We start from the raw sequence: 27,696 nt of genomic DNA, 5'->3' as shown, positions 1-27,696 counted from the left end.
AGACATCTCTCCATCCAAGTCACAATTTATAAAAGTAAACCATTATAGGTCAATGTACGGTCTTCAACACGGAGCCTAGGCTCACACGAAACAGCAAGTTATAAAGGGCCCCAAAAATTACTAATGTATATAAAACCATTCAGAGTCAATTAAGATTGGAGCACCTGTCACTGTGACGTGCGGGATTCGAACTCCCAACCTCAACGTCGGATAGGCTACTCGCGGTCATCGAGGCCCATCCTTTAACTATGAAGAAACCCCATATACTTTATAAAAAAATATAAAAAAAACTCGACATGACAAAACGTGGAACACCTCAGGAAAGAGAAAACCGACAGCCTTAATTATTAATGGTTAACACAATATATAAAACAAATATAATAGACAGAAACCAACCACTACGAAATTCCCACATCCTGTCTTGCTACAGACACATAAATAATGTGGTGGGGTTAAACAAATTTGTGCCGGAGCGCTCAAGAATCCTCTTACATTGGACAGTGACCTTTGGAGTAGCGTACACCATCAGAAAGAACAAACTTAATCACTGAATAACTGAACATCGGGTGACAGCAATTTCTTGTGGATGGTCAGAAAAAATCACATCTCTATACCTGAAAGTAAAATTTAAGTGGATGGCGAGTCATGGAAGACACTACTTTAAAAAGTATTTTATAACCTTATTTCCACGGGACAATCATTTGCAGTTGTTTTCGTATTTTTTTCTGGGGTAAGGAGATGGCAGTTCAAAAGTAAGATTGTTTATGTGTATACTTTAATCATCGGCACTGACTTCAATTTTTATCTTATGTAACTTGATATAATAAATATCTTGAGGTGCTTTAATTATGCGTTTTGTTGTACTTTATTTGATACCTAATTTTCTATGTAGGCCGGTCCATTAAAAATATATGATAATTGTGTTTAGAACTATGATTATCATATTTGAGTTATCCTGTCATGTAAGCGGGTCGGAGCTGGAACTGCCAGGGTGTTTAATTGGTACTAATATATTATAGTACGAAATCAATTGAAATTGTCTCTACCAGAGACTTACACGTCTCTGTCTCGACGAGTCTCTATTAAAATTTTAAATTTCATGATATTGCCGCCGAACTAGTTCGGCATATTTTTACGCCGACACGGTACATATGTCCGGTCCATACACAACACTATTGATATATTTTTTTAAAGATGATAGATGACTACCTACGTGAATTTTATATTTTAAACATTAACTTATACCAAGGACGTATGTTAGTTATACGCCCTTGCTTATACATATACTTTTAATCTGGTGGTGGAATACTGATTGAGGTGCTCCTTTATTGGAGGAGGATATATGGAATACAAGTTACAAGTATACTAATTTGTCGTTCCTCTCCCTTTCTCAGATGTGATTTCAGACGACAGGAAAGCGCCAAAATTTATTTATTTATAATTTTGCAGGTGAATGAAATTTGACATAAGAACAGTACTCTTCTATCGATTGTGTAGACCTTTTACAAGTGTAACGGGAGTTTCCACTGGCTTCGTTTTCCCGTTGTCTACCCAAGTTCTGGGATATCGGACAAAGTACGTAAAACTAAATATAAACAAGATGTTTATTTGAAGACATACATAATTTATGGTTGAACATAAGTTTACATAAATCAATATACGGAGGTGGCTAGTCTACTTGTATAAATAAAGGTTCCATATTCGCAAGCCAAAGTATGAGCGTCTGCTCATTTCAAATCCTTAGTGTAGACTGCCCCGAACCCGGTGAGTGACGTCGTACTTATAGTTCCTATGGACAACGAGCACGGCCGGGCATGTGCCAGAACAGGAAGTCCGACAAGGACAATTTCATGGCCGGTCTCGGAAGAAAGAGTTAAGGAACTATAAGTAATTTTAAAGTTAACCAATTTCCCAAAATAGATAGAATAAACAAGTAAACAAAGTGACCACTATTACACAAGAATCCTCATTTTAATGAATGCTCCACAAGAGACCAAATAACACAGAAAATAACAACTATGTTCAACTTACAGCGGTCAGCGTTCTACAATGAGCAAAACCCATAAAATTTCCTCATTGTCAGCTTAAAGGGCATACGATACAGTTACAGGGAAGGTAATGACATTGCTAACGTAAAATGTTATTTTCGCGACGTCAAACTTCGACATACCGAGAAAAGATGCATTTTTCGACTGATTTTTATCATTCAAACTTATTTAATTTTAAAACGAGTGCATGGACCCCTTTTTTTTAAAACGACATTTTGTTTCATTTTGCAGGGAGATTATGTGAACCAAATTTTATATTTATCTGTAAATAGTGCAATTTTTATAATGTTGATAAATATACAGCAAAAAAATACGTTTTTTTCTCAATTCATGACCATTTGATAAATAATAAAATTTGAGTTATTTCTGAATAAAAAATGCATAAGTGTTTAGGATACTTATAGAATACAGAAATTACAAATTATTTAACAAAAAACAATTTGTGTTTATCTTTTAAAACAAAAAAAGTTATGGCTTTCTTTCGAAAAGGAAAATACGGCCACAAATCCGAATTTTGAGCAAATATACAAAATTTCGACCTCATTTAACTCAAAGAGTAGCTCATGAAGGTATATTTTTTATTACATATTTGATTTAATCATTCAAAAAATATCCTATATCACTATTACTATATGGAAATTTTCATCAAACTGTAAATACGGGATCAAAACTGTATCGTACATGTATGCCCTAAAAAGGCCCCAAAATGACAAATGCAAAACGATACATAGGAGTTAACAAACGGCCTCATTTATGTTAAAAAAAATGAATGAAAAACAAATATGTAACACATCAATAAACGACAACCACTGGCACTGTATAATTTACAGGCTCCTGACTTGGTACAGGCATGTACATGTACATTTACATTCAAAAAGTTAATGGCCTGTTGATTTCTATTAATTTTATCTACTAAACCACTTAAAACAGATATGTAGATTAGTGAAATAATGTCAGATGGTGATAAATGTTGGCCTATGGTGCTACATGTATCTATAGAGAAACTTGTGCATGGAGATAACGGGGCTTTTCCTTGACAAATTCAAATCCTTGAAAGGTTTAACGTGTCAAAGTAACAATCAATGTGTTTTCATTTAATATTTAATACACATACACACACAGGAAAAGAACGAAATATTCGTATTTATTCAATAACTCCTGTAAAGTTTTCCGTCATGTTTTAAACGATATTTTGTTTTATTTTGTTTTTGACCGATTGTCCGAATGTCCGTGTTATATATACATGATATATGTTCACTGATGAATGGAACCCATTCCAAAAAAATTATAAGGAACTGTTGTAATGTTCAAAATGAATAAGCGACCAAGATTGAACAAAATAATGGCACTTAGCTTATAAATATAATTCACGTAGAAGGATTGTTTGACAGTTATGAATAAATATCTTTTATTTTCTTGTCTGTTCTATGCTTTCTATTCCATAAGATAGACATCCGACCCTACCTATAATTTTTCATATGTACAGTAAGTTATTATATGTAGTCCTGTCGCAGTATAAGGTTTCAAAACCTAATAATAAACTTTTGTGAAAAATATCTTTTTATTAATTATAATAGACTTATATAATTTTGCAATTTGCTAATTTTCTTCGATTACAAAAAACTTCGATCTCATTTTCGGTTCTTTTCGGTCCTTTTCGGAAAAATCACTGAAAAAAGACATCTTGAATGGTTAAATTTTATAATTGATCGCAATGTAATGAATTGTATAACATGTGAAAAATTTGCAGAGACAGACTTAAATAAGCAATATATATTTGTATTACTAATAAGAGGATCTTCAAATTTTAAGTTAGATTTGCATTAGTGTGTCAAATGAATGTCATTTTTACAGGACCAGTAGTTTTGGAGCTGGACCAGTTTTTTTTTTCAGTCCACTGGTCCGGCTGGCCAGTACACAAAAAATGCTTAAATTCAACCCCTGATACCAACCCTCCACCTAACCTGGGACAGTCTTGTAACAGTACAACATAAGATTAAGAACGAACTATAAAAATCCGTTGAAGAAGGCTTAACTCATTAGAAGGATACAAATAAAAATACATCTCTAACAAAAACATAGAATGGACGTTGCTGGGTACTTGTACATGTACATGTATATCCCCACAATAAAAAGACACTAAGTACTGATCTGATAGTACTCGCTATAACTTACAGCTACATTTTGTAATACAAAGCCACTATTAACAACTTATAAAAATGAATAAATTTAAATGAAAAGCAGTTTATTAATGTAATTTTATTATGCATGTGTTATTAGATGTGAACCAATGAACAATTGCATATCAGCTGCAGCAACATGGCTGAAGTCAAAGTTTATCAATGCTCCAAATGATTGGTTGGAAGCTTGTGTGGAATGGATTAGAGAAGAGAATCAGGTATTCTTTTTTTATACTTCTGTTTACGGGATGTATTATGGTATACCGTTGTCTGTCAGTCCGTCAACAACATGTCCGACATTAACCCAAAAACGCTTCAACCAATTTGCTTGATCAATTGACATGAGCTCTCTTTCGTTTTTATGCCCTACTCACAATAGTAGAGGGACATTGTGTTTTCTGGTCTGTGGGTCTGTCCATCCATCAGTTCGTTCGTCTGTCCCGCTTCAGGTTAAAGTTTTTGGTCAAGGTAGTTTTTGATGAAATTGAAGTCCAATCAACTTGAAACTTAGTATGCATGTTCCTTATGATATGATCTTTCAAATTTTAACGGTAATGCCATATTAGAGTTTTTACCCCAATTGCACTGTTCACAAAACATGGAAAATGATAGTGTGAGTAGGGCATCTGTGTACTTTTTGGGGGTTTATTCATTAAAAAAAGGGTGATTTTCCAGTTTTCGGTCAATAACTCGAAAATTCTTTCACAGCTCATGGGGCAGCTGTTTATTAAAATCTTTCAATGATCATCTAGATCTTAAAATATGCCTTTTTACTCATATGTCTACTTCTAGACTATTTTATTTAAGACACTTTCAGCTGCCAAGTTCCAACAGCTGTTTAGCTCACCTGGCCGAAAGTGCCAAGTGAGCTTTTCTCATCACTTGGTGTCAGTCCACTGTTGTCATCTGTTAACTTTTAAAAAAATCTTCTCCTCTGAAAATACTGAAACCAGATTTAAATGAAATTGGCAAAGGAATCTAGCTTTAAAAAATGTGTCCAATGTCCCTGTCTGCCTACCAAGATGGCCACCATGACTAAAAATAGAATGTAGGGTAATAATGCAAGTCTTTTTAATATTTTGAAAATCATTATAAACATAAATATTGAAAATCTGACAGTAGCAGAAATGTTCAGAATGTTGAGTTCTAGCAATTGTCCATATATAGGTATGTCATAACTGTCAGGTGACCTCTTAAAGAATTTCTTGCCCTTAAATGACAAATAAATTGAAATTTTACTATATTACTATTTATAATTTTACTATTTCAGTAAAATTGTTACAGAGAAACTTTACATTTCAAAAATGATCAGAAAAATAAGATCTACACAAAAGTTTTCAAGCTTGAAAACGTCAGTAAACTTCTTATTTATAGAGTGATATCCCTTGATCATGTTGATAACGATTTTTACCAATTTTTCTTCAATTTTGTCTTTTATCTTAAAAACTACGATAGATACATGTAGACAGAAACTTAAAAATGAAAATGATCACCAAGACAAGATCTACAAGTAAGACAGTAGGAAGAATTAGTTTTAGGAACCCTTATTGGAGTTATTGTCCTTTAATTACTATACTGTACAGATTTGGCTTATTTTTGAAGGTCATGCATTGTCCTTCATTTACATCATATGGTCTCTGGATGCTGGTCGTCTCATTGCATGCATAATGCATGTCCTTAATTTTATATTTTAGAATATATGCCAAATTAGTGTTTTATAATGGTTTACTTTTATAAATTGTTATTTGGATGGAGAGTTGTGTCATTGGCACTCATACCACATCTTCCTATATCTATTATGAATTCTTATTTCTCTGAACTTCGAATGTGAAGTAAAATTTTTGCTCAATCAGGTAGTTAATGTAAATATATGGTCTTATCAAATTGAAATTTAGTAAACAGGTTAATTACAGTTTGAACTCAGATTTCACTGTTAATTGAATATATATATATATATGCAATTAAAGTCAGGTACACAATATATTTTTATTCAATTGAAAGTGATCTAGATTTCATATTTTTTGTCAAAATTGAAAATATTTTGTTGTTAAGATCATTCAATTAAAGTCAAACATTCTCTGTTTTCTTCACTTCACATCATAAAGGTAATGCCTTATTTCTTCCTATGGATACAATGAATATATCCATATTTTTAGTATTTAACAGGCAGTGGTACTGACCTATAAATTTCAACATTCAGTATAAATAACTATATTCAAATTAAAACAAAGTAGACATGTAGGTTCTGACCTATAAAATTCAACATTCATTATAAATAACTATATTCAAATTAAAACAAAGTAGACATGTAGGTTCGGACCTATAAAATTCAACATTCATTATAAATAACTATATTCAAATTAAAACAAAGTAGACATGTAGGTTCCTGGAATTAATTGATATTTATATGTAAATTTTATATTTTAGTCAAGAGTAAAATGAATAATAACTTTCTTTCATATGATATTACATGCAGGGCTATTATTGTGTATCTTACAGACACTGAATAATTTAGTATAAATCACAAATCACGTGCTTGGATACTTCAGTATAATTTAGCCTTTCTTTACAAAGTTGATTTATAATATGCTGTTAAAGCTAATTTACTAATGCTTGTAGAATAAAACTTTGGTTGGCTTGCTTGCTTTGTTTGTATAAACGTTTACCAAGGCTTTGTAATTAAGATTGACATCTTGAAACAGAATTTATAGTCATAGTATATATTATATTTAAATTTGGTTGGAAGTTGTTCAAATTACTATTGTGCAATATACAAACAAAGCAAGCAAGCTAACCAAGGTCTTGCTCTACATCAGTATGAAATTAGCTGTAATGATAGACATTGTCTTGACAGGGAAGTACACCATCACAACAACAGGTTAATAAGTTGGTATTTGAACAATGGTTGTTATCAGACTTACATGAACTAGGAACACAATGCCTGCCAGAACAGATCAACAATTCTGACAAGTTTCAGCTAAATGGAAAGTTTGCTTTACAGGTAAACAAATTCTTAAAATATCTTCAGTCATAAAAATATAATGTGGGCACAGAGTCTGGTGCTTTTAAACAGAATTATAGACCCCCTTAACATTGAGACTCGAGGGTACTCATTCACAATTTCAGCAAAAATTTAAACATTCTCTTTTTCATTACAAATTTTATTTATTACTTTATTAGTTGTTACTTCATCATATGGTACAAAAATCAACCAAAAAATGAATTCGTTTTGGCATTAGATGACTTTTAAAATGTACATATCTTTGAAAAAGCTCCAAATTATCTTCCTTTGATGCAAAAATGCCATTTTTTTTTTTAGCTCACCTGACCTGAAAGGTCAAGAGAGCTTTTCTCATCACTTGTCGTCCGGCGTCCGTAAAATTTTACAGAAATCTTCTCCTCTGAAACTACTGGGAACCTACTGGGCCAAATTTAACCAAACTTGGTCACAATCATCAGTAGGGTAGGGGTGCAAAATTTTTCTCATTTCAGATTTCAGATATTAAAAAGAATTTTTCTACAAATATTTTTTTTCAGGGGATTGATATTCAACAGCATAGTTCATTAGACCACATTCATTCTGTGTCAGAAACCTATGATGTGTCAACTACTGAATCACAATCCAAATTTAGAGCTGTATCAAGCTTGAATGTTGTGTCCATACTTGCCCCAACTTTTCAGGGTTTGACCACTGCGGTTGTATAAAGCTGCGCCCTGCAGAGCATCTGGTTGGTTATTATCTTGAATACTATTAGATAGAGATAAACTGTTAACAGCAATAATGTACAGCAAAGTAAGATCTACAAATAAGTCAACATGACCAAAATGGTAAGTTGACCCCTTAATGAGTTATTGCCCTTTATAGTCAATTTTTAACATTTTTTTGTAAATTTTTGTAATCTTACAAAAATCTTCTCCTCTGAAACTACTGAGAAAATTTAACCAAACATGTCCACAATCATCCTTAGGGTATCTTGTTTAAAAAAAGTGTCCGATGAACCCGCCCGCAAACCAAGATGGCCGAAATAGCTAAATATAGTACATAGGGGAAATGCAGTTTATGGCTCTTATCTCTGAAACCAAAGCATTTAAAGCAAATCTGACGCGAAATAAGATTGATCATTGGGTGAAGATCTATCTGCCCTGAATTTTCAGACCAATCACGCAACCCGTTGTTGGATTGCTACCCCTGAATTGGTAAATTTAAGAACATTTTGCAGCTTTTGCTTATTATCTTCAATATTACTAAGATAGAGATAAACTGTAAACAGCAATAGTGTACAGCAAAGTAAGACCTACAAATAAGTTAACATTACCAAAATGTTCAATTGACCCCTTAAGGAGTTATTGCCCTTTATAGTCAATATTTAACAATTTTCATAATTTTTTAATTTTTACAAAATATTTTCCACTGTTACTATTGGGCCAAGTCCATTATAGATAGAGATAATTGTGAGCAGCAAGAATGTTCAGTAAAGTAAGATCTTCAAACACATCATGGTCAACAAAACACAATTTTGTCATGAATCCATCCGTGTCCTTTGCTTAATATGCACATATATACCAAGGTGAGCGACACAGTCTCTTTAGAGCCTCTAGTATTATTTTATTTTTCTATTAAGTATATTAAAAAAAAATTATTCATAGCTGCAAGCCCACTTAACTAGATTCTGCTTTATTCCTTCCAGTAAATACTTTTGTCATTTCGGAAGCTTTTGTGTGAGTAATTAGGCAGGTGAACAGGGAAAAATTTAAATAGCATAATGAGAGAAAATGACTCATTTCTTAAGTAATCATAGACCACTAATAACTGGGACTCTTTTCTCAATAACTTACTGTTAAAAATGATTTCTCAATTCAAACTGCATATTTGTAAACTTGGAGATTCACCAAGATGGAAGTCATTGGAGCATTTTTACTGTAGTTTAAATTTACTTTCATCATTTGAACAACAAGATAGAAAATACACTAAGGAGATATCAAAAATCAAAAGTGTAATGAAAGATACAACATCTTGGCTAAAACTAAAAACAAAACAACAAATGTACATTGTCAGAAAAAAAAATATTTGTCAAAGCTTTAAATTTAGAAACATGAAGAATGGGAAATAATCCCTTTAATCATGTTAGTGGTCAAAGGTCAAGGTTGCAGTTGAAAAAAAAAATGGATTGGTTTTTTGAAAAATTGTTGCCAGTTTTACTTGCATGATTGGATTGAAACTGGTGTACAGAGTAGGAAAAGAAGCCGATATATACTTTGGGGTCAATTGGTCATCAGTCAAGAATACTTTGGCAAAAGATAGGGAAAAAATGAAAAATGACTTTCTGGGTGTTAACTTGAATTTGCCTTGCTTGATTGGAATAAAACTGATACAGATCATACAGATGAATGATACAGTGGGACCTGTCTTATCGAACACACTGGGGGACCAGAAAAAAAGGTCGGATTAATTAGGGTGTCAGAATACTCAGGTTTTTTCTGCAAAGATAGGTATATTTTGGGACCATGAAAATGCGTCGGTTAAAGCAGGGTATTGGGTTAGGCAGGTTACATTGTATACATAGCAGGAAGAAGCTTATCTATTATTAGATAATAGGTCATGGTCACTTACTTCAAATGAAAAAATCTTGTTAGAAATTTCTTTTTCTCAATCCATAGAAATAAATAGATCTAGAGTAAATGATGTGTAAGTTAGTTTAGTTTCAGTAAAAAAAAAATTGTTTTGTAGATTGATTCTATGGTTGACATCAGTCAGTCTTGTTATAGTCAGCTGCAGAGAGTTACAGGGACAGATAATGCAAATGTAGATGTGTCAGCTGATACACACAGACCTGTGAGTAACACTACTCAACTCTGAATATGCTTACTAACCTGTGAGTAACACTACTCAACTCTGAATATGCTTTCTAACCTGTGAGTAACACTACTCTGAATATGCTTACTAACCTGTGAGTAACACTACTCTGATTATGCTTACTAACCTGTGAGTAACACTACTCTGAATATGCTTACTTTTACATATAAACACAATCTACAATAGAAAAATATTCTATAAGCTGAAGAAAAAAATCATTACAGTAATACATACAGGTATCATATAAACTATTTACTACATAACATACTATGTACATTACTATGAAGTCTTAAAAGGTTGGGTGGGTGGGTAAAAAACAAAACTGTACTGTCAGATAGGCGAACCTTGAATGACAATTCTATACTAAAATACTATTATTTAGCACTTAAATTCTATCATTTAGTTATCATGATTGATATTACCTGTTTGTCCAATCAAATTAAACATGATTTGAACACACATGCTTAAAGTAAACACATACATGTGTTCCCTAGTAACATTGATAAATACAATTGTTGTCTATACGCATCTTTGAATATATTTTTGTAGATTTTATTTATTTTAAAGTCCAATCTAACATTGGAATTTGCTTTCTATTTCCAAAACGAACCCATGGCAAAAACAAAAAATTAAGACTCCATTTCTGAATTATTTAGAAAATGATGCATTTGGTTTTTTTTTTATTCCTTTCAATCTTCAATCGGCTGTCATGTCTAAAAATAGAAGAAAAGATTTAAAATGTGTTAATTGGGTTATATTTTGAAAATTATTATACAAGTTACAAACTGACCTGATACTTGTCAAGAAAATTACATAATATGCAAGGTGCAGGAATCGAAGATCTGTTTTAAAAAATCATTGATGCCATAAGACATAAAAGACATAAGACATTTTATTTCACTGAAGCCCCACATGGGGTATGTAAGTGCAACATTTTTTAACAAACAATAAAAGGGTGAACATATTTACATTAGAACAAAATGGTAAACAAAGATGCAATAATAGTACATATAATTAATACTGATATGTGGCGGAAGTACAAATTATAGTAACATGATTAAGCACATGTACTAAAAGTTTTCAATAACACTTTTGCAAAATTTTGCTATTCCAGTAAGTGTAAATAAATCTGATCTATTCATCAGTTCTTTAGATTTTGAAACATTTGGGTTATAACATATATTTAAAAATTGTTGTTGAAAAAGGTACATTTGAATGAGTAATGAAACTCATCACCAAGTTCATTAGCATTACAGAGATTACAATGTCTTTCAGTTCTATCAATATTAAAATATCTGCAAGTTTCAACATTGGCATTGTTAAAGTATTCTGTAAAATTGGAGTTATCTATCTTTGTCCATAGATAATTGTAGTTGAATCAGCTGCAACCAATGTTTTTACAATACATTGTTTAATTTTACTTCCCACTGAAAAATAAAAGCAATTACTTACCCTTCAGTGATTACATGAACTTAGATTTGACTAGTTTTTAATTTTGAAATTATCATGAAGCCTCTTGTTTTTAGTTTCAACGGATAGTGCATTTCTGTGCTCATTTGATTTTTTGGGGGGGAATTATTTATTAAAAGTTTTTAATTTCTGTGTCATTAAATGGTCTCTTGTGGAGAGTTGTCTCATTGGCAATCAACCACATCTTCTTTTTAAGATGATGATAAAATTCTATGAAGGTTTGACAGTAACAAACTTTAACCCCAGACTGTATCTACTTGTTAAATGTAACTGTAGTTTACTGATAAATGGGTTAATATTACACTTTTACACTGGCAGTAGTAATCTCAGACTAATTGTTAAGTGTAAGCCCCTTTCAACTTTTTTTTGAAGGATTTGAATTTGTATACAAATTAATGTTATAATTCCTTTAGTGTACTGTAAATTCTGAAATTATTGTGTGCATTAATGATTTATTATTGTGTGCATTAATGATTTATTATTGTGTGCATTAATGATTTATTATTGCGATTTTATCATTTAAGACTTAAATGCGATTTTAATTTTAAGCTTTTGAGAAAAATCCTGTTAAATTCATATAATAGTTATCAAAAGTACCAGGATTATAATTTTATACGCCAGACGCGCGTTTCGTCTACATAAGACTCATCAGTGACGCTCAGATCAAAATAGTTAAAAAGCCAAATAAATACAAAGTTGAAGAGCATTGAGGATCAAAAATTCCTAAAAGTTGTGCCAAATATGGCTAAGGTAATCTACTCCTGGGGTAAGAAAATCCTTAGTTTTTCGAAAAATTCAAAGTTTTGTAAACAGAAAATTTATAAAATGACCATATAATTGATATTCATGTCAACATCGAAGTGCCTACTACTGGGCTGGTGATACCCTCGGGGACAAAACGTCCACCAGCAGTGGTATCGACCCAGTGGTGTAAATAGTTATCAAAAGTACCAGGATTATAATTTTATACGCCAGACGCGCGTTTCGTCTACATAAGACTCATCAGTGACGCTCAGATCAAAATAGTTAAAAAGCCAAATAAATACAAAGTTGAAGAGCATTATATATATAAAATATTTCAAAATGCAAGTTGAAATTATTGCATTTACAACTCTGTTGCATTTTTCCCAATAATAAAAACCATGCAATAATTTCTGAATTTACAGTTTGTGTATTGTCTATTTCTCTTAGTGGGAACCAAAAGCTAAGAGAATGCTAATGTTAAAGTTGACAGATGGTATGTGTGATGTACAAGGAATGGAGTATGAACCTATACGATGCCTGAATAATAACCTACACCCTGGTTGTAAGGTTTGTGGACTAAACTCAGTGATAATTGTTCCTGCATTTTTCTACTTTGCAATTTAATTAAATCGTTGGTGTTTTTTTGGTTAGGGACCCTTTTTGGCCAATTTTCACCAAATTAGCTTTTTGCTAGAATAGCAACTGAGTCACGATCATTATGGTTAAAAATCAAAATGTATCTCCAAGTTCAAGATATATATAAGCTTTTCCCGCTAAAAACAGTAAATACACATGTATTACAAAAATGTCTATTCTCTTCATACTTTGTCGACATTCGATAACAGACTATAGCTTGTTTGTTTTACCTAAAAAGAATTTCTTCTTCTGTGCCTTTCTTCTAAATCCTTACCATAACTGTAAATCTTTGTAAAACAATTAATAAAACAGACTTCAAACAAATATTGCATAGATGATTTGAGAGGACAATTTTTATTTTATACTTAAGGAGGTTCGCTAATCAGTTTCAAAATAACAAGCTTTTCATAACACTAGTATATATTGATAGGGGATTAGTAAAGGATCCAAAAGAGCAAAAAAATATATAGGTCAATGTGCTTGTTTTCGAGATATAAGCCATTTAAATTTGGGGGGTTATATGTTCTCTCTTAATTTTTCATAGCTTTATCATTCACAAATTTAAGTGCCCAAAACCTATTAAAAAATAACAAGGATTTTATAAGACTTTATCAGATGGCTTATAATTATACATGTAAAAGATTTATAAAAAGAAAAATGGGGGTCAATTGGAAAATTTTTAAGAGGGTTTACCTCCTTCTGTCCATCCTTCCATCGTATGAAATGTTCGTTGCATTTTTTTTTTCGGAACAAATCAGATCTTCCTGAAATTAAGTTAAAAACTTCAAGTATTAAAGCAACTTTATATACTGTGGATTCATTTATTTTAGTGCGTACCAATTTTCATGGATTTAACAAAACTTACATGTTCGTGGGTATTTGATTTGTTTGCTTTGCCAAAATCTCCATACATTCCTATAGAAATTTAGTCATTCGTTGATCATTTAATTTTTGTGATTAAACTATATCCATGAAATCCACAAATATTTGTATCCAACGAATAATAATGAATCAACAGTACTGTGCAATGCATCTTCATAAGCATCCCTCATCAAATTCCTTGTTACTGAATATTTCTATTCTACTAGAACACACCCGTGATATCGCGGGTCCGTTACTGATATATAACTATGCGTATGCCTTATTTTAGTATCTGATAAGGTCATGTCGACTATAACATGTATAAGGTGCACAGTTTTCTCTGCTTTCAAAATCTTTCTGTTTGAACCCGTCGACCTGGAACCTATCAATTATTAGTAATATCGGCGTTTTGCATTTGCGCCGATTTTTTTTTCATTTGCGCCGTTTATTTTACAGGTAAATTACAATAGATATAAGAAGATGTGGTATGAGTGCCAATGAGGGAACTCTCCATCCAAGTCATGTTATTTTTCATTTATCATTATAGACCTTTCCCGTTAGCCACTTGTACAAATTTAATGAATTGTCAATCATGACATGTATATAACTGTTGTCCCCTGCTCACCATGGAGAGGTGGAAGAAGGCCTACAAGATACATCTCCAGACTTTTTCCTTGACCGTACCCATAGTTCTTTAGCCTCTGTCTTTCGGACATATTCCACATGATATACTGGTTCTGTGTTTTGACGATAGAATCCGTGGTGACCCTGGCTTTACACGATTTTATGGTACGTTTGTAGGATATGTTGTTATGTTTCAGAACACTAACCTTCCAATATGTATGGCCCTCTTTGGCTCGTTTCAGTGTGCAATATGCATGATATGTCCATCGTGTTACAACGAAGTTCCAGAACAATATGAATCAAAATTAACATAAATGAACAACATTTATAACTGGTTTTACCAATGGTATTATATAGTATAGTACATGTACAAGTATTAACGTACCTGTAAATCTAATTAGGAGCAAAATTAAAATCGGCGCAAATGAAAAAATGAAATCAGCGCAAATGAAAGAATGAATATTTTCAAAATCGGCGCAAATGTCATACGCCCGGTAAAATTAATAATTAGAAAACAAAAGGGCCTGGAATGGAATATTTTTTACTCAACAGTATACAGCAAAATTCTAAATACACTGTTTGGTGGTGCGCCTGTCAGATGCGGAACGTACAGATAAGGTAATAGGTAACAGTAACTCGAATAATTCAAGCCTTTTCCGTGTCCGATTTTCTCCCAAACGAGGTTAATGTAGCCTTCGTAGATCAGCGGAATATAACGACTGAATTATTCGGGTTAAGGTAACAGGTGAATATACTATTGGTATCGATGTCGGACTCGATCCGGAACTTGATAATTATTGGCAATATTAATTACGTGGAAAACAAATGGGCCTAGAGTGGTGTAATTTTTAATCAACACCATTGTACTATATTAGTTATATATAAAGTTGAATTCTTTCATTCATCGTTTTTACGTGATGACGGCTGACAAATTGGACCTCGTAATTTTAGTATTATAGATATACCCTCCTATTTATTATTTATTTTTAAAAGGAATTTTTAACAATGGTTTTACAAATTTGTAGTTCTTTCTTGTATGTTCTTTGTTCTGACCAGGCCCAAATACCGTGAATTCATTTATTTTTCGTTCGTATCAATTTTTCGTGGATTGCTGAAAACTTGCATATTCCTGGATATTTGATTTCGTGGTTTTGTCAGTCTCTTTATACAAAGCTTATTTGAAATATGTTATTTGTTGAACAAGAATTCATGGTTCACCTGTTTCCACGAAACCCACGAAAAATTGGTATCCAACAAATAATAATGCATCCACAGTACTGTGCAATGCATTTTCATAAGCATCCCTCATCGAATTCCTAGTTACTGAATATTTCTATCCTATATGCCCTCCTATTCGAATTTTTAAATAATTTTCAAAAGGAACTTTTAACAATGGTTCTACAAATTTGTAGTATTTTCTTGCATGTACTTTGTTCTGACCAGGTCCAAATCAATGGTTTTAATCCTTGAATAAGTGGTCAGAGCTACCTAAGTATAATCTTTAAAAAAAGATACAACATGAATATTCCTTATGAGTTGCATGACCAATTGTTGTTACATTGAAGCCGATTATTCAAGATAGCCACCAGAGAGGGACTTAGTTTAACATAGCACCCTATGGGAAATACATACAAGTGTTGTCTTATAGAGAACCACTGAATGAAATAAAATAAAACATGGCATGATTAATATTCCTAATAAGGTCACCTGACCAAGTATTGTTGCTGAAAAAGTGTTGTTACTTTGTAGCCCAACCATCATTCAAGATGGTCGTCAGCTTTGGACATAGAATAACATAAGACCCTATAGGAAATACGTACAAATGCTTCTTCAAGAGGAACACTGAATCAAATGAAACCAAAAATAGCATAAATGTTCCTTATGAGGTGCTGATTAAGTGTTGCTACTTTGTTGCCAATTTACTGTTCAAGATGGCCACAATGATTTTTTTACTTTTTTACAGGGCCAATATTAAACCAAATTTGGGCTCAATCATTATTAGGGTCTCAGTTATGATTTTAATCTATTTTTACATGGTTTTCAAAACAAATCAGGTGCGCGACACAGGCTCTTGAGAGCCTTTAGTTGCTACTGGGCCAGCTGAAGCCTGCCTCTGAGAGCTTGATTTTCTTGCTGGTTGGCCTTGGGCTGTTTCTGCTTTGGTTGTTGTCTATTTGACATGTTTCCATTCTCAATTTTATATAGAACTAGGTTAGTGACACAAGCTCTTTTTACTCCTCTAGCTTAATTTTTTAGGTGTTTTACACTTTTTATACATGTTCAGTTAGAAAATTTCATATAAACAATATTTTATTCAACTAAATCTTATTAGAGTGAGCAACAGACTAAGCCTACACAAAGCTTTCCTCTACACATATGTTATTTAATAAAATGTTTAAAACAATTACAAAACAAATGGTTTTATAAAAACATTTTGCATTGTACTTACATTGTATATGATAAAGAAGTGGCACAGCAATTCTGATATCAGTCCCATTATCATCCCTTGTTCTGGTACCAGAACCTAATGGCTTATCAGCCTGGCTCTGATATGCAGTAGTCTTGGGATAATAAGGAAATATTTTAAGAAAAATATTTATTATTATCTATATGTATATTTTCAGATTCTTGTAACAGGAAAAATACTATGTCGTCATGGACTATTGATGTTGAAAGAAGAAAATGTATCTGTTTTAGGAGGGGAAGTTGATACTTTAATGGAATCTAACACACATAAAAACATCCTTCAATTGACTTTGTAAGTTAATATGTGCATAATTGTACAAACATTCTTTCAGATTTGCCTTAATAGTTATCAAAGGTAACAGGATTATAATTTAATACGCCAGACACCATTTCGTCTACATAAGACTCATCAGTGAGGCTCAGATCAAAATAGTTATAAAACCTAATGAGTATAAAGTTTAAGGGCATTGAGGACCCAAAATTCCCAAAAGTTGTGCCAAATACGGCTAACAAGGTAAGGTTATCTATTCCTGGGATAAGAAAATCCTTAGGTTTTTTTTTAATTTTAAGTTTTATCGATATGTTCCCTGTGATGTGATCTTTCTAACTTTAATGGCAAATTAGAGTTTTTACCCCATTTTCACAGTCCACTACATTTTCACAGTCCACTAAACAGAGAAAATGATAATGCCATGCAGTTGGGAATCTGTGTATTATGGACACATTCTTGTAATAAATATATTTCAGAGAAAACAATATTTCCAATGCTGGTAAACAATACAGACAGGAATTTGAAGGAGGACCTACAGTTAATACAAAGTCTGATAATAAGCCTGTGATTACTAGAGATAATAAATATGGAACTAGGGGTGCAGTATCAATAAGCCAAAAGAAAACCAATTCTGGTAAATATTGTTACCTATTATTTATTTAATTTGTGACTGTCACCATGGGATTAAGTTTTTTTTTGCTGATGTGGTGTAAATCAAACACCAATTGGTTACTGAAAAATGAAAGCAACTTGAGGGTAAACATAGAGCAACTCAACAATCCATAAATAAATTTGTTGCTGTGATTTTATATATCCTCTTTGTCTGCCAGTTGATTTAAACCAAGATAATCCTCAGCAGGTAACAACAGCCTGTAAAGGTGACAAATCCAATGAACACTTCAAATAGTCAGTTTTGTAGGAGGAACATGTGCTTCACAGAAAACTTAAAAATTGTCTAAGAGAAATACACTGTTAAGTTTTATGTGCTTGTGACTGACAAAAAAACTTGATCTTCATAATTTTTGAGTTTTTTTAATTTTTGATTTTGATCAAAGTCCAAAGTAAGGTGCAAATATGAATTCAATATAAAAATGTAATTATTATGAATTCCAGAGGCAAAATTCTTTAAATGAAAAATACCATTAATTTATATTTTTCAGAAACATTAAAACAAAAAGAAATGTCTGTCATTGATGAGGTAAGATGATTAATCAGCTGAGGGGCGTAAAGGGGAATATCTACACAGAAGAACTCGAAATGAAATTGCCATTTCATGATGAACGAACAATTAAAAATTTCTTGTACGTTGATCTTTTTACCTATTTCACGAAACACAGTGAAGAACAAACCTTTTTCACGGCTGCACGTTATATAAAATTGGCAAAACATGTTGCAAGAAACTAACCCTTTACCATCCTCATAATTCATTAGAATACAACATTTAGGTCTGAATTATCCATCTAGAACAGTGATTTATAGGTCTGAATTATCCATATAGAACAGTGATTTATAGGTCTGAATTATCCATATAGAACGGTGATTTATAGGTCTGAATTATCCATATAGAACGGTGATTTATAGGTCTGAATTATCCATATAGAACGGTGATTTATAGGTCTGAATTATCCATATAGAACAGTGATTTATAGGTCTGAATTATCCATATAGAATAGTGATTTATAGGTCTGAATTATCCACATAGAACGGTGATTTATAGGTCTGAATTATCCATATAGAAAAGTGATTTATAGGTCTGAATTATCCATATAGAACAGTGATTTATAGGTCTGAATTATCCATATAGAACGGTGATTTATAGGTCTGAATTATCCATATAGAACGGTGATTTATAGGTCTGAATTATCCACATAGAACGGTGATTTATAGGTCTGAATTATCCACATAGAACGGTGATTTATAGGTCTGAATTATCCATATAGAACGGTGATTTATAGGTCTGAATTATCCATATAGAACGGTGATTTATAGGTCTGAATTATCCACATAGAACAGTGATTTATAGGTCTGAATTATCCATATAGAACAGTGATTTATAGGTCTGAATTATCCACATAGAACGGTGATTTATAGGTCTGAATTATCCATCTAGAACAGTGATTTATAGGTCTGAATTATCCATATAGAACGGTGATTTATAGGTCTGAATTATCCATCTAGAACAGTGATTTATAGGTCTGAATTATCCATATAGAACGGTGATTTATAGGTCTGAATTATCCATATAGAACGGTGATTTATAGGTCTGAATTATCCATCTAGAACAGTGATTTATAGGTCTGAATTATCCATATAGAACAGTGATTTATAGGTCTGAATTATCCATATAGAACGGTGATTTATAGGTCTGAATTATCCATATAGAACGGTGATTTATAGGTCTGAATTATCCATATAGAACGGTGATTTATAGGTCTGAATTATCCATATAGAACAGTGATTTATAGGTCTGAATTATCCATATAGAATAGTGATTTATAGGTCTGAATTATCCACATAGAACGGTGATTTATAGGTCTGAATTATCCATATAGAAAAGTGATTTATAGGTCTGAATTATCCATATAGAACAGTGATTTATAGGTCTGAATTATCCATATAGAACGGTGATTTATAGGTCTGAATTATCCATATAGAACGGTGATTTATAGGTCTGAATTATCCACATAGAACGGTGATTTATAGGTCTGAATTATCCACATAGAACGGTGATTTATAGGTCTGAATTATCCATATAGAACGGTGATTTATAGGTCTGAATTATCCATATAGAACGGTGATTTATAGGTCTGAATTATCCACATAGAACAGTGATTTATAGGTCTGAATTATCCATATAGAACAGTGATTTATAGGTCTGAATTATCCACATTGAACGGTGATTTATAGGTCTGAATTATCCACATAGAACGGTGATTTATAGGTCTGAATTATCCACATAGAACAGTGATTTATAGGTCTGAATTATCCATATAGAACAGTGATTTATAGGTCTGAATTATCCATATAGAACAGTGATTTATAGGTCTGAATTATCCATATAGAACGGTGATTTATAGGTCTGAATTATCCATCTAGAACAGTGATTTATAGGTCTGAATTATCCATCTAGAACAGTGATTTATAGATATATTTTAGGACAGCTTATCACCTTTTCTAGGAAATTTTTCTCAAAGGTACTTATAAACTAGAAATAAGAAGTGTTAATGACATGGCTTTCATTAACATTCAAGATCGATGTGTCCCTTGTCTATACTTATTATTATTTTCTTAGATTTGGCTTTTCTCATGTAGAGTTTTAAATGCTTTGTAAAATTTATTCAGATATTCTCTATAGTTCAACTTATTTCCATGACTTGGCATCTGTTGGCAGTGTCGTGCATTCACATTTGCAAATAATCTTTCCTTTGAATTTTACTTTACCAATGGCAACCAGAATTACCAACAATCATCCTTAGAAGATCTAGTTAATCACTAAACACACACTTCATACTTTCAACAACACAATCATTATGCTGGTTCCGTAAAGAAAAAAGAATACTAGTTTTCGGAACAGAATATAGCGACAAAGTGACTGTTAACATGTTTGTATAATACTTTTTAATTTATTCTATTACTTAAGTTTTATTCATACTAGATTTACCTTATTTTTATTTTTCTCAAATTTTCTCATATGTACACAACTGCGTTTTTGCGTACAGGTTACTACATGCCTGTACTCAAAAACCAACACAGTTGCCTGTCCCAAGTCAGGAGCCTGTAATTCAGTGGTTGTTGTTTGTTTATTGTTCAATTTTGACATAAATTAAGCCGTTAGTTTTCTCGATTGAATTGTTTTTACATTGTCATTTCAGGGCCCGACTATGGGGTACGAGCTTTTCTCATTGTTGAAGGCCATATGGTGACCTATAATTGTTAATTTCTGTGTTATTTTGGTGTTATTTTGGTCTCTTGTGGAGAGTTGTCTCATTGGCAATCATACCACATCTTCTTTTTTTACAGTTGTAATTCCAGAATGTTTACATATACTGTACTGGTATTTTTTATATTTCAGTTTGATGAAGACTTGCCACTGGATGTTTTTTTAGATGATGATATGGATGGTTTTACAGACACCGTAGGTTTGAATTGTAGTAATTCAACAGCTACAACCTTACCTCTTCAATCTCAGAATGGCAGTTGTGTGAATATTCATCCTCCAAAAGTCACTAAAGTATCAATTGTCAATCGTAATAATATCACATCTTTAAATTCAAACATAAACAATCAATTTCCTCATCAAGACAAACATGTACAAATGAGTTCACTAAGACAAAGCTTACCAAGAGCTTCACCTAAACAAGAGGATGTAACAAACATGAATTTTGTGGAGGAAGACTTTGATGACGACTTTGACATGTCAGATTTCACTAATTCAAGGACTAAATTAGATACAAATGAAAAATTACAAGTTGGTATCACAAAGAAGAGGCAATTAATATCACCAGTAGACAATCAAAATTGCAAAAGGAGGTCATATGTGTCAAATTCTGATGTAGGAGAGTATATAAGACGTGATGTATCAGCTGCAGATCAGTGGAAAGGACCTGTCCTAAACATGAAATTAGAAGGTGGCATTGTCAGTGGTAGATCTGATGTAGATATTGATATTAAAATTGAAGTAGCTCCTTCACCTGAAAACAATACCAACAGAGAAGGCCGGAAGTGTTTATCACAGGAAGGTAAAGTCAGTCAAGTATTATCTTTATATATAATTAATGTGTCATACAATGTATTGGATTGTTTAAATGAAATACTAACTGTAAGAAAGTCTTGTCAGATGACAACTAGGGTTCTTTTTGGAGTAGTTCTTTATCAATATGCAATATTACTACTAAACTGTAAGAGTAAGATTTTTTCTGTAACTGGTGAAAACTCCACTTGACCAGCACACACATCATATGTAATAGTGTTTGTAGTAATGTTGAAATGTTTTTTCAAAGAGTTATATCACTGCAAATATTTAGAATTATTTAAAAATTTGCATTGTAAGTTATTCTCCTCAATCCTGCATTTTTTTTTATTTGGCTCATAAAATGTATGCCAAACCAATCTCTAGGTTGGTTAGAAAATCAGCATGACTCAATAATTTTACTAGAGGTAAGTCTCCTTTAAATGTATAAATTTGCACTCTGACTCATACATTTCTTGTTGAATTTTAATTTTTGCAAATTAAGCCAGGCCAGGTGAGCAAAAAATACCATATCACTCTACATTGGTGTCTTGAACAGTGACTTATGCCTCCATTTTACTAAAAGCGGAAATGGTCATTTATAAACAGACATTTTAAACCTCTTTAAATGGGATGAGCCTATCCATATTACATATTATTTATAGATAGATAAAGATAACTTGAGATAATGTTATGTTGTTAATAATACGCCAGTTTTGGCCATCATGTATTGAGATTTTTTTTTACAGTTAATTTGAGCTATGATCCATGGACATACCTGAGTGTTGTCAAGAAATATTTACAAACACAGCAACTTATCAGTTTCAAGGTCAAGGTAAGATCAGAATTTTATAATTGAAGGAATAAGTAATAACTTAACAAAGAAAGAAGGGGGAAAAAATACAAATTTATGCCAATGCAATACCACTTCAATTGCATATAATAGCATGCTAATTGTGGGAAATTAAGAAGTACTTAAACAGGTTCTTCAGATCTGAGAAAACAAGCAAAATGTACCCTGCTTTTTAAATTTCATTCATTTTTATGCCCCCAATGTAGCAGAGTTTCACCCTTGTCCATCTGTATGTATGTCCCAAAATTGGTTTTGTTCCCTAACATGAGTTTGACTAAACCAAATCTTATGAAACTTATACACAATGCTTATTACCACAAAACACAGATCAACACTTTGAATTTCCGTGGTTTCACTTTAACCGTTCTAGAGTTATGCCCCTTTATAAATGGAAAAGTTTCAAAATTTTTAGTTTCCGTTCTCTAATTTAGTTGGCCTCATCAAAATGTTATAAAACTTATACACAATAGATATAGAAAGATCTGGTGTGAGTGCCAATGAGACAACTCTCCATCCAAATAACAATGCTTATTTCCACAAAATAAAGATCAAGTTCAAACTTATTAAGATTAAATCTGTACTCACTCAATTTTTTTATACTTTGTCGCTGAACAGTGCGAAGATTTCATTTTAATTAGATTGGATCAAGTTTGAATTTTGGTAGCGTTACTTTAACTATTTTAGAGTTATGCCCCTTTATAAATGAAAAAATTGCAAATTTTTCGCTTCTGTTCTCTAAAATAAGTTTGCCTCAACCAAATATTATGAAACTTATACACACAATGCTTATTACCACAAAATAAAGATCAAGTTTGAATTTTGGTTGCGTCATTCTAACTGTTCTAGAGTTTGCCCCTTTATAAATGTAAAAAAATGCAAAATTTTTAGTTTCCTTTCTGTAACTTAAGTTTGCCCCAACCAATCATTATGAAACCTATACACAATACTTATACCATAAAACTCAGATCAATTACAAATTTTGGTAGGGCCACTTTTATCGTTCTTGAGTTATGTCCCTTTATAATGTTGCATGCAAGCAGAGGCACCATCTGTGTCCATGGGAACACATTCTCCATTTATATTATTTTATTATTCAAATAATCAGTCAAAATGTGTTCTTCAAAAATCACCAGTCATTTAGCTTTCATTTGATAACAAAATTATCAAATTATTCTTCAAATTTTGAAAGAAACACCTATACATAAAAAGTTCTTTTTTTTTAATCTACTACCATCTGGTATGTTCTTTCTGACCAGACCTGAATTAGTGGTGTTTTATCTTCATTATGAATTTTTAATTGAATTTGTAATTATTTAAACAATAAATCTTTTTGAAATTGTACAAAAACCAAATTTTAGGAAATGTTATATTTACATATATTTAAATGTGAAATGTTTTGTAGATATGTATCTCATAAGCCAATCTTATGGCTTGGTACTGATTGTTTTAATGTATATTTTTATTATGTCATTGTATAATGTTCAATCAGTATGTGACACAATAATAAAATAAAATTTATATTAATTATTATATTATCTTCAACAATGGGCAGAACCTGTGCTGCATTGCAAACTATTTTTAAATCATCAAAAGGAGGGCTTTTATCGTGGCTAAATATTGGATTTCCTTATAAAGTTCCCTGAAGAGAAAACAAAATGATAACAAGCAATAGATATGTTGTATGGTTTGCATAAGAATCTGTTTAACTAATTTTCAAGCAGATGTATCGGTATGCACAATTCTGTATTTTCAGGTAATTAGCAAGAGTAACATTTTTGTATATAAACTTTTGTGTGGAGGGTTTTTAAAAGTAGACAGTCACACTTGTTCATACATATGGGTTTCATACATATGTTGTTGTTTTTAGGGGCTGCAAATTAAAATCTGTATTATATATCTATATTAGGAGAACCATCTGCTTCTAAATGTATATGTTATCACATAATTTTCTGCTTTTACTAATTAGTTTACTTTATACATGACGTATATACTATAAAATACTGTACATTCTTTAAATTACACATTCATAGGCTTATATATCAACACTAATTGGAAAACTTGAATGTCCAGATTCTAAAAGATGGTGTTTACCGGTCAAGATAAATGATGGAACTGCCAGCATGGATGTTGATCTTTCTAACAAGGTTAGTATATAACTTATCATTATTATGTATGTTTTTACATAACAGAACTTTACCAGAGGGGTAGCTTGGTTCCACAGGAACAACATTCAAAATCAGCTGGCAGGGGGTCAAGGGCAGCACAATAGTAGAGTGACAAGGGGTAAAGTTCTTTCACTTTCTCAACAGGTCCACTGTTATGTCTTATTTTCTTTTCATTAGAATTGTTTGTAATGACAGTATTAGTATTAGTATGATGCTGCATGATTTTGTTTATGATATTCCGTATCAGAGCTCTATGTTTTGTCTTTTATCATAAATATATATGCCGACTTCAAATAAAATTTACTTACAGGGTCTATTGATACCTCAATAGAAGTTTAAGAATACTGAATTGATTCATTCTCAACATTTTTTCAATAAACCAGTACTAAGTAGTATGACACGTGGTAATTGGCCTCTTTAGTATACAAGATAACTCAAGAGACAACTCAAGTTTTAGAGGCTGATCCAAACATAAAAAAAAACATTTAATAGAAGGCTGTAACAAAATCAATTAATTGGTTAAACAGGGCAATAACTTTAGTCCTAATCTTTTTAATATCTTTATTAATGATTTACAAAAAATATATGCAGACTGTATACCATAACGTTAAACAACTTCATTTCATTGATTAATGTATGCAGACAACATTATTTTACTGTAAAATTCTCTAAAGTCTGACTTCAAAAGAAACTTTTACTTAATCAATATTGTGATGATTAGTGTCTTAACCTTGTAAATACATTTGTACCAACAACATTTTGTTTTTCATTTTAAACAAGGCAGGTAGACAATCCAAGATTAAAAATATGTTGTGTGAATGTGTAAATTGATACAAATAATAACTTTTGTGCATCAAAATCTTTCCCTTTTGCACAAGAAGAACTCTTTAGAAAAGCCTCATAAGCATACTTCAAATTATCAAAAGATTTATTTTCACTGAATGCTTTTAAAACTTTGTGTTTGATCATACAATTGAACCAATTCTATTTTATGGTTATGAGGTGTGGGGAATGTTTAACCCTTTAACATCTACATTTAGGAATGCGTAAACAGATATTCTTACATACAATGGCAGTCAGACAGAAGTTTTGAAATTTATCATTCTAAAATATTAAACACCCCTAAGGGCACTCCATGACACAACAGTATAGTCAACAACACTTTCCCCCTTTAATTGTACAATTGCCTTGTAAATCACCAAATTTCATATGATAACAGTATATCTATATACAATCATCTTAAAAATTAAGGTGACAACCAAATTGCACACCTTGCTTAAAAATATATGAAATCTTGGAGGATTGAATGAATATGTGTGAATGTAAATAAAGGGATGTTGTTTGCACAGTAGCAATACATCATCCTTTCAAATTTAACTTAAAAGTTCATAGGACAGATACACAGACAGAGGCACAGACATACTAGCTATAGGTGAATGCAATATACAGAATTGGGTACTTATATAATGTTGATTGTTGGAATGATTGACGATCAAACTTTACATTTATAGTATTCTATGTGTTGTGAGTATATTATATGTTGCTCTAAAATAGAATGTATATATTGTAATTGTTCTTACAGGTATTAACAGAACTCATTGGATTTTCTGCAGCTGAAAGCCAGGTAAGCAAATAAATGTGTCTAAGGTATGATTATCAAATATTTAATAACAAGATATTGCATTCTAATCTTCTAGTTATGGCAACGATCAACTTACAATTTTTTCTTTTCTTCTTGTCAAGTTTATTTAAAATTAATAAAGTAAATTTCAGACATAGTTTATGTAGTTCACATGTGTTTTTCTTATCTAGTTGTCGAGCCTTCGACTTTAGTCGAAAAAGCGAGACTAAGCGATCCTACATTCCAGCGGTGGCGTCCACAAATATTCATTCTGTAGTTAAAGTTTTCTTAACCTATACTGGATTTCTACCAAACTTGGACAGAAGCTTGTTTGTGATCATAAGATAGTATCCAGATGTAAATTTTGTAAAAATAAAATTCCGTTTTTTCCGTATTTTACTTTTAAATGGACTTAGTTTTTCTGCGGGGAAACATTACATTCACCCTGTGGTTAAAGTTTTTTAAATTTTAATAACTTTCTTAAACTTTTCTGGGTTTGTACCAAACTTGGACAGAAGCTTATTTATGATCATAAGATAGTATCCAGAAGTAAATTTTGTAAAAAGATAACTGCATTTTTTTCTGTATTTTACTTTTAAATGGACTTAGATTTTCTTCCAGTTAACATTACATACAGTCTGCAGTTAAAGTTTTCAAAACACTTATTAGATTCATTAACTATCCTAAATTTTTACCAAACTTGGACAGAAGCTTCTTACAATCATAAGATAGTATCAAGTGGAATATTTTTATTGATTTTTTTCCTCATTTTTGTTGAGCCTGCGATTTACAGCAAAAGTAGGCGAGACACTGGGTTCTGCGGAACCCTTACAATTTTTTTTTATATAGATTAGACCATTGGTTTTCCCTTTTGAATAGTTTTACACTAGTAATTTTTGGGGCCTTTTATAGCTTGCCAAGGCTCCGTGTTGAAGGCTGTACTTATAATGGTGTACTTTCATATTAATTGTTATTTGGATGGAGAGTTGTCTCATTGGCACTCATACCACATCTTCCTATATCTATAGACATTAATAAGAAAATAACTCTTATGCTTGTTTGGATATCTTTTTTCTTGAGTATGGGAGATAACTCTGATGCTCATTTGGAAGTCATGTTCTGTAGAGACGGTTGATTTTCACTCTGAAGTAAGGAAGAAAACTCTTAAGCTTGT

The 27,696-nt window shown here is 31.9% G+C and overlaps 1 protein-coding gene across 2 annotated transcripts in view; it reads left to right on the top strand.

The window, feature by feature from the left end:
- Window positions 1-1,342: 1,342 nt before the first annotated feature.
- Window positions 1,343-27,696, top strand: part of LOC139491691 (recQ-mediated genome instability protein 1-like) — a 28,610-nt gene continuing 2,256 nt past the window's right edge. Inside the window, exons 1-12 of one of the 2 annotated variants that reach the window (XM_071279504.1) lie at window positions 1,343-1,449; window positions 4,329-4,446; window positions 7,083-7,229; window positions 9,957-10,061; window positions 12,744-12,863; window positions 17,042-17,175; window positions 17,631-17,788; window positions 18,315-18,352; window positions 21,227-21,893; window positions 22,633-22,718; window positions 24,767-24,880; window positions 26,484-26,525. In XM_071279504.1, the coding sequence (XP_071135605.1) occupies window positions 4,339-4,446; window positions 7,083-7,229; window positions 9,957-10,061; window positions 12,744-12,863; window positions 17,042-17,175; window positions 17,631-17,788; window positions 18,315-18,352; window positions 21,227-21,893; window positions 22,633-22,718; window positions 24,767-24,880; window positions 26,484-26,525 (1,719 nt within the window). In that variant the 5' untranslated portion in view covers window positions 1,343-1,449; window positions 4,329-4,338. Of the gene's footprint in view, window positions 1,576-4,328; window positions 4,447-7,082; window positions 7,230-9,956; window positions 10,062-12,743; window positions 12,864-17,041; window positions 17,176-17,630; window positions 17,789-18,314; window positions 18,353-21,226; window positions 21,894-22,632; window positions 22,719-24,766; window positions 24,881-26,483; window positions 26,526-27,696 lie in introns of both variants that reach the window. The other variant, XM_071279503.1, reaches the window with a different exon arrangement.

This window comes from Mytilus edulis, chromosome 10 (genome assembly GCF_963676685.1).
Source record: "Mytilus edulis chromosome 10, xbMytEdul2.2, whole genome shotgun sequence".
NCBI classification, from domain to species: Eukaryota; Metazoa; Mollusca; class Bivalvia; order Mytilida; family Mytilidae; genus Mytilus; species Mytilus edulis.
Note: the sequence above shows the minus strand (reverse complement) of the source record. Positions and strands in the feature narration are given on the sequence as shown.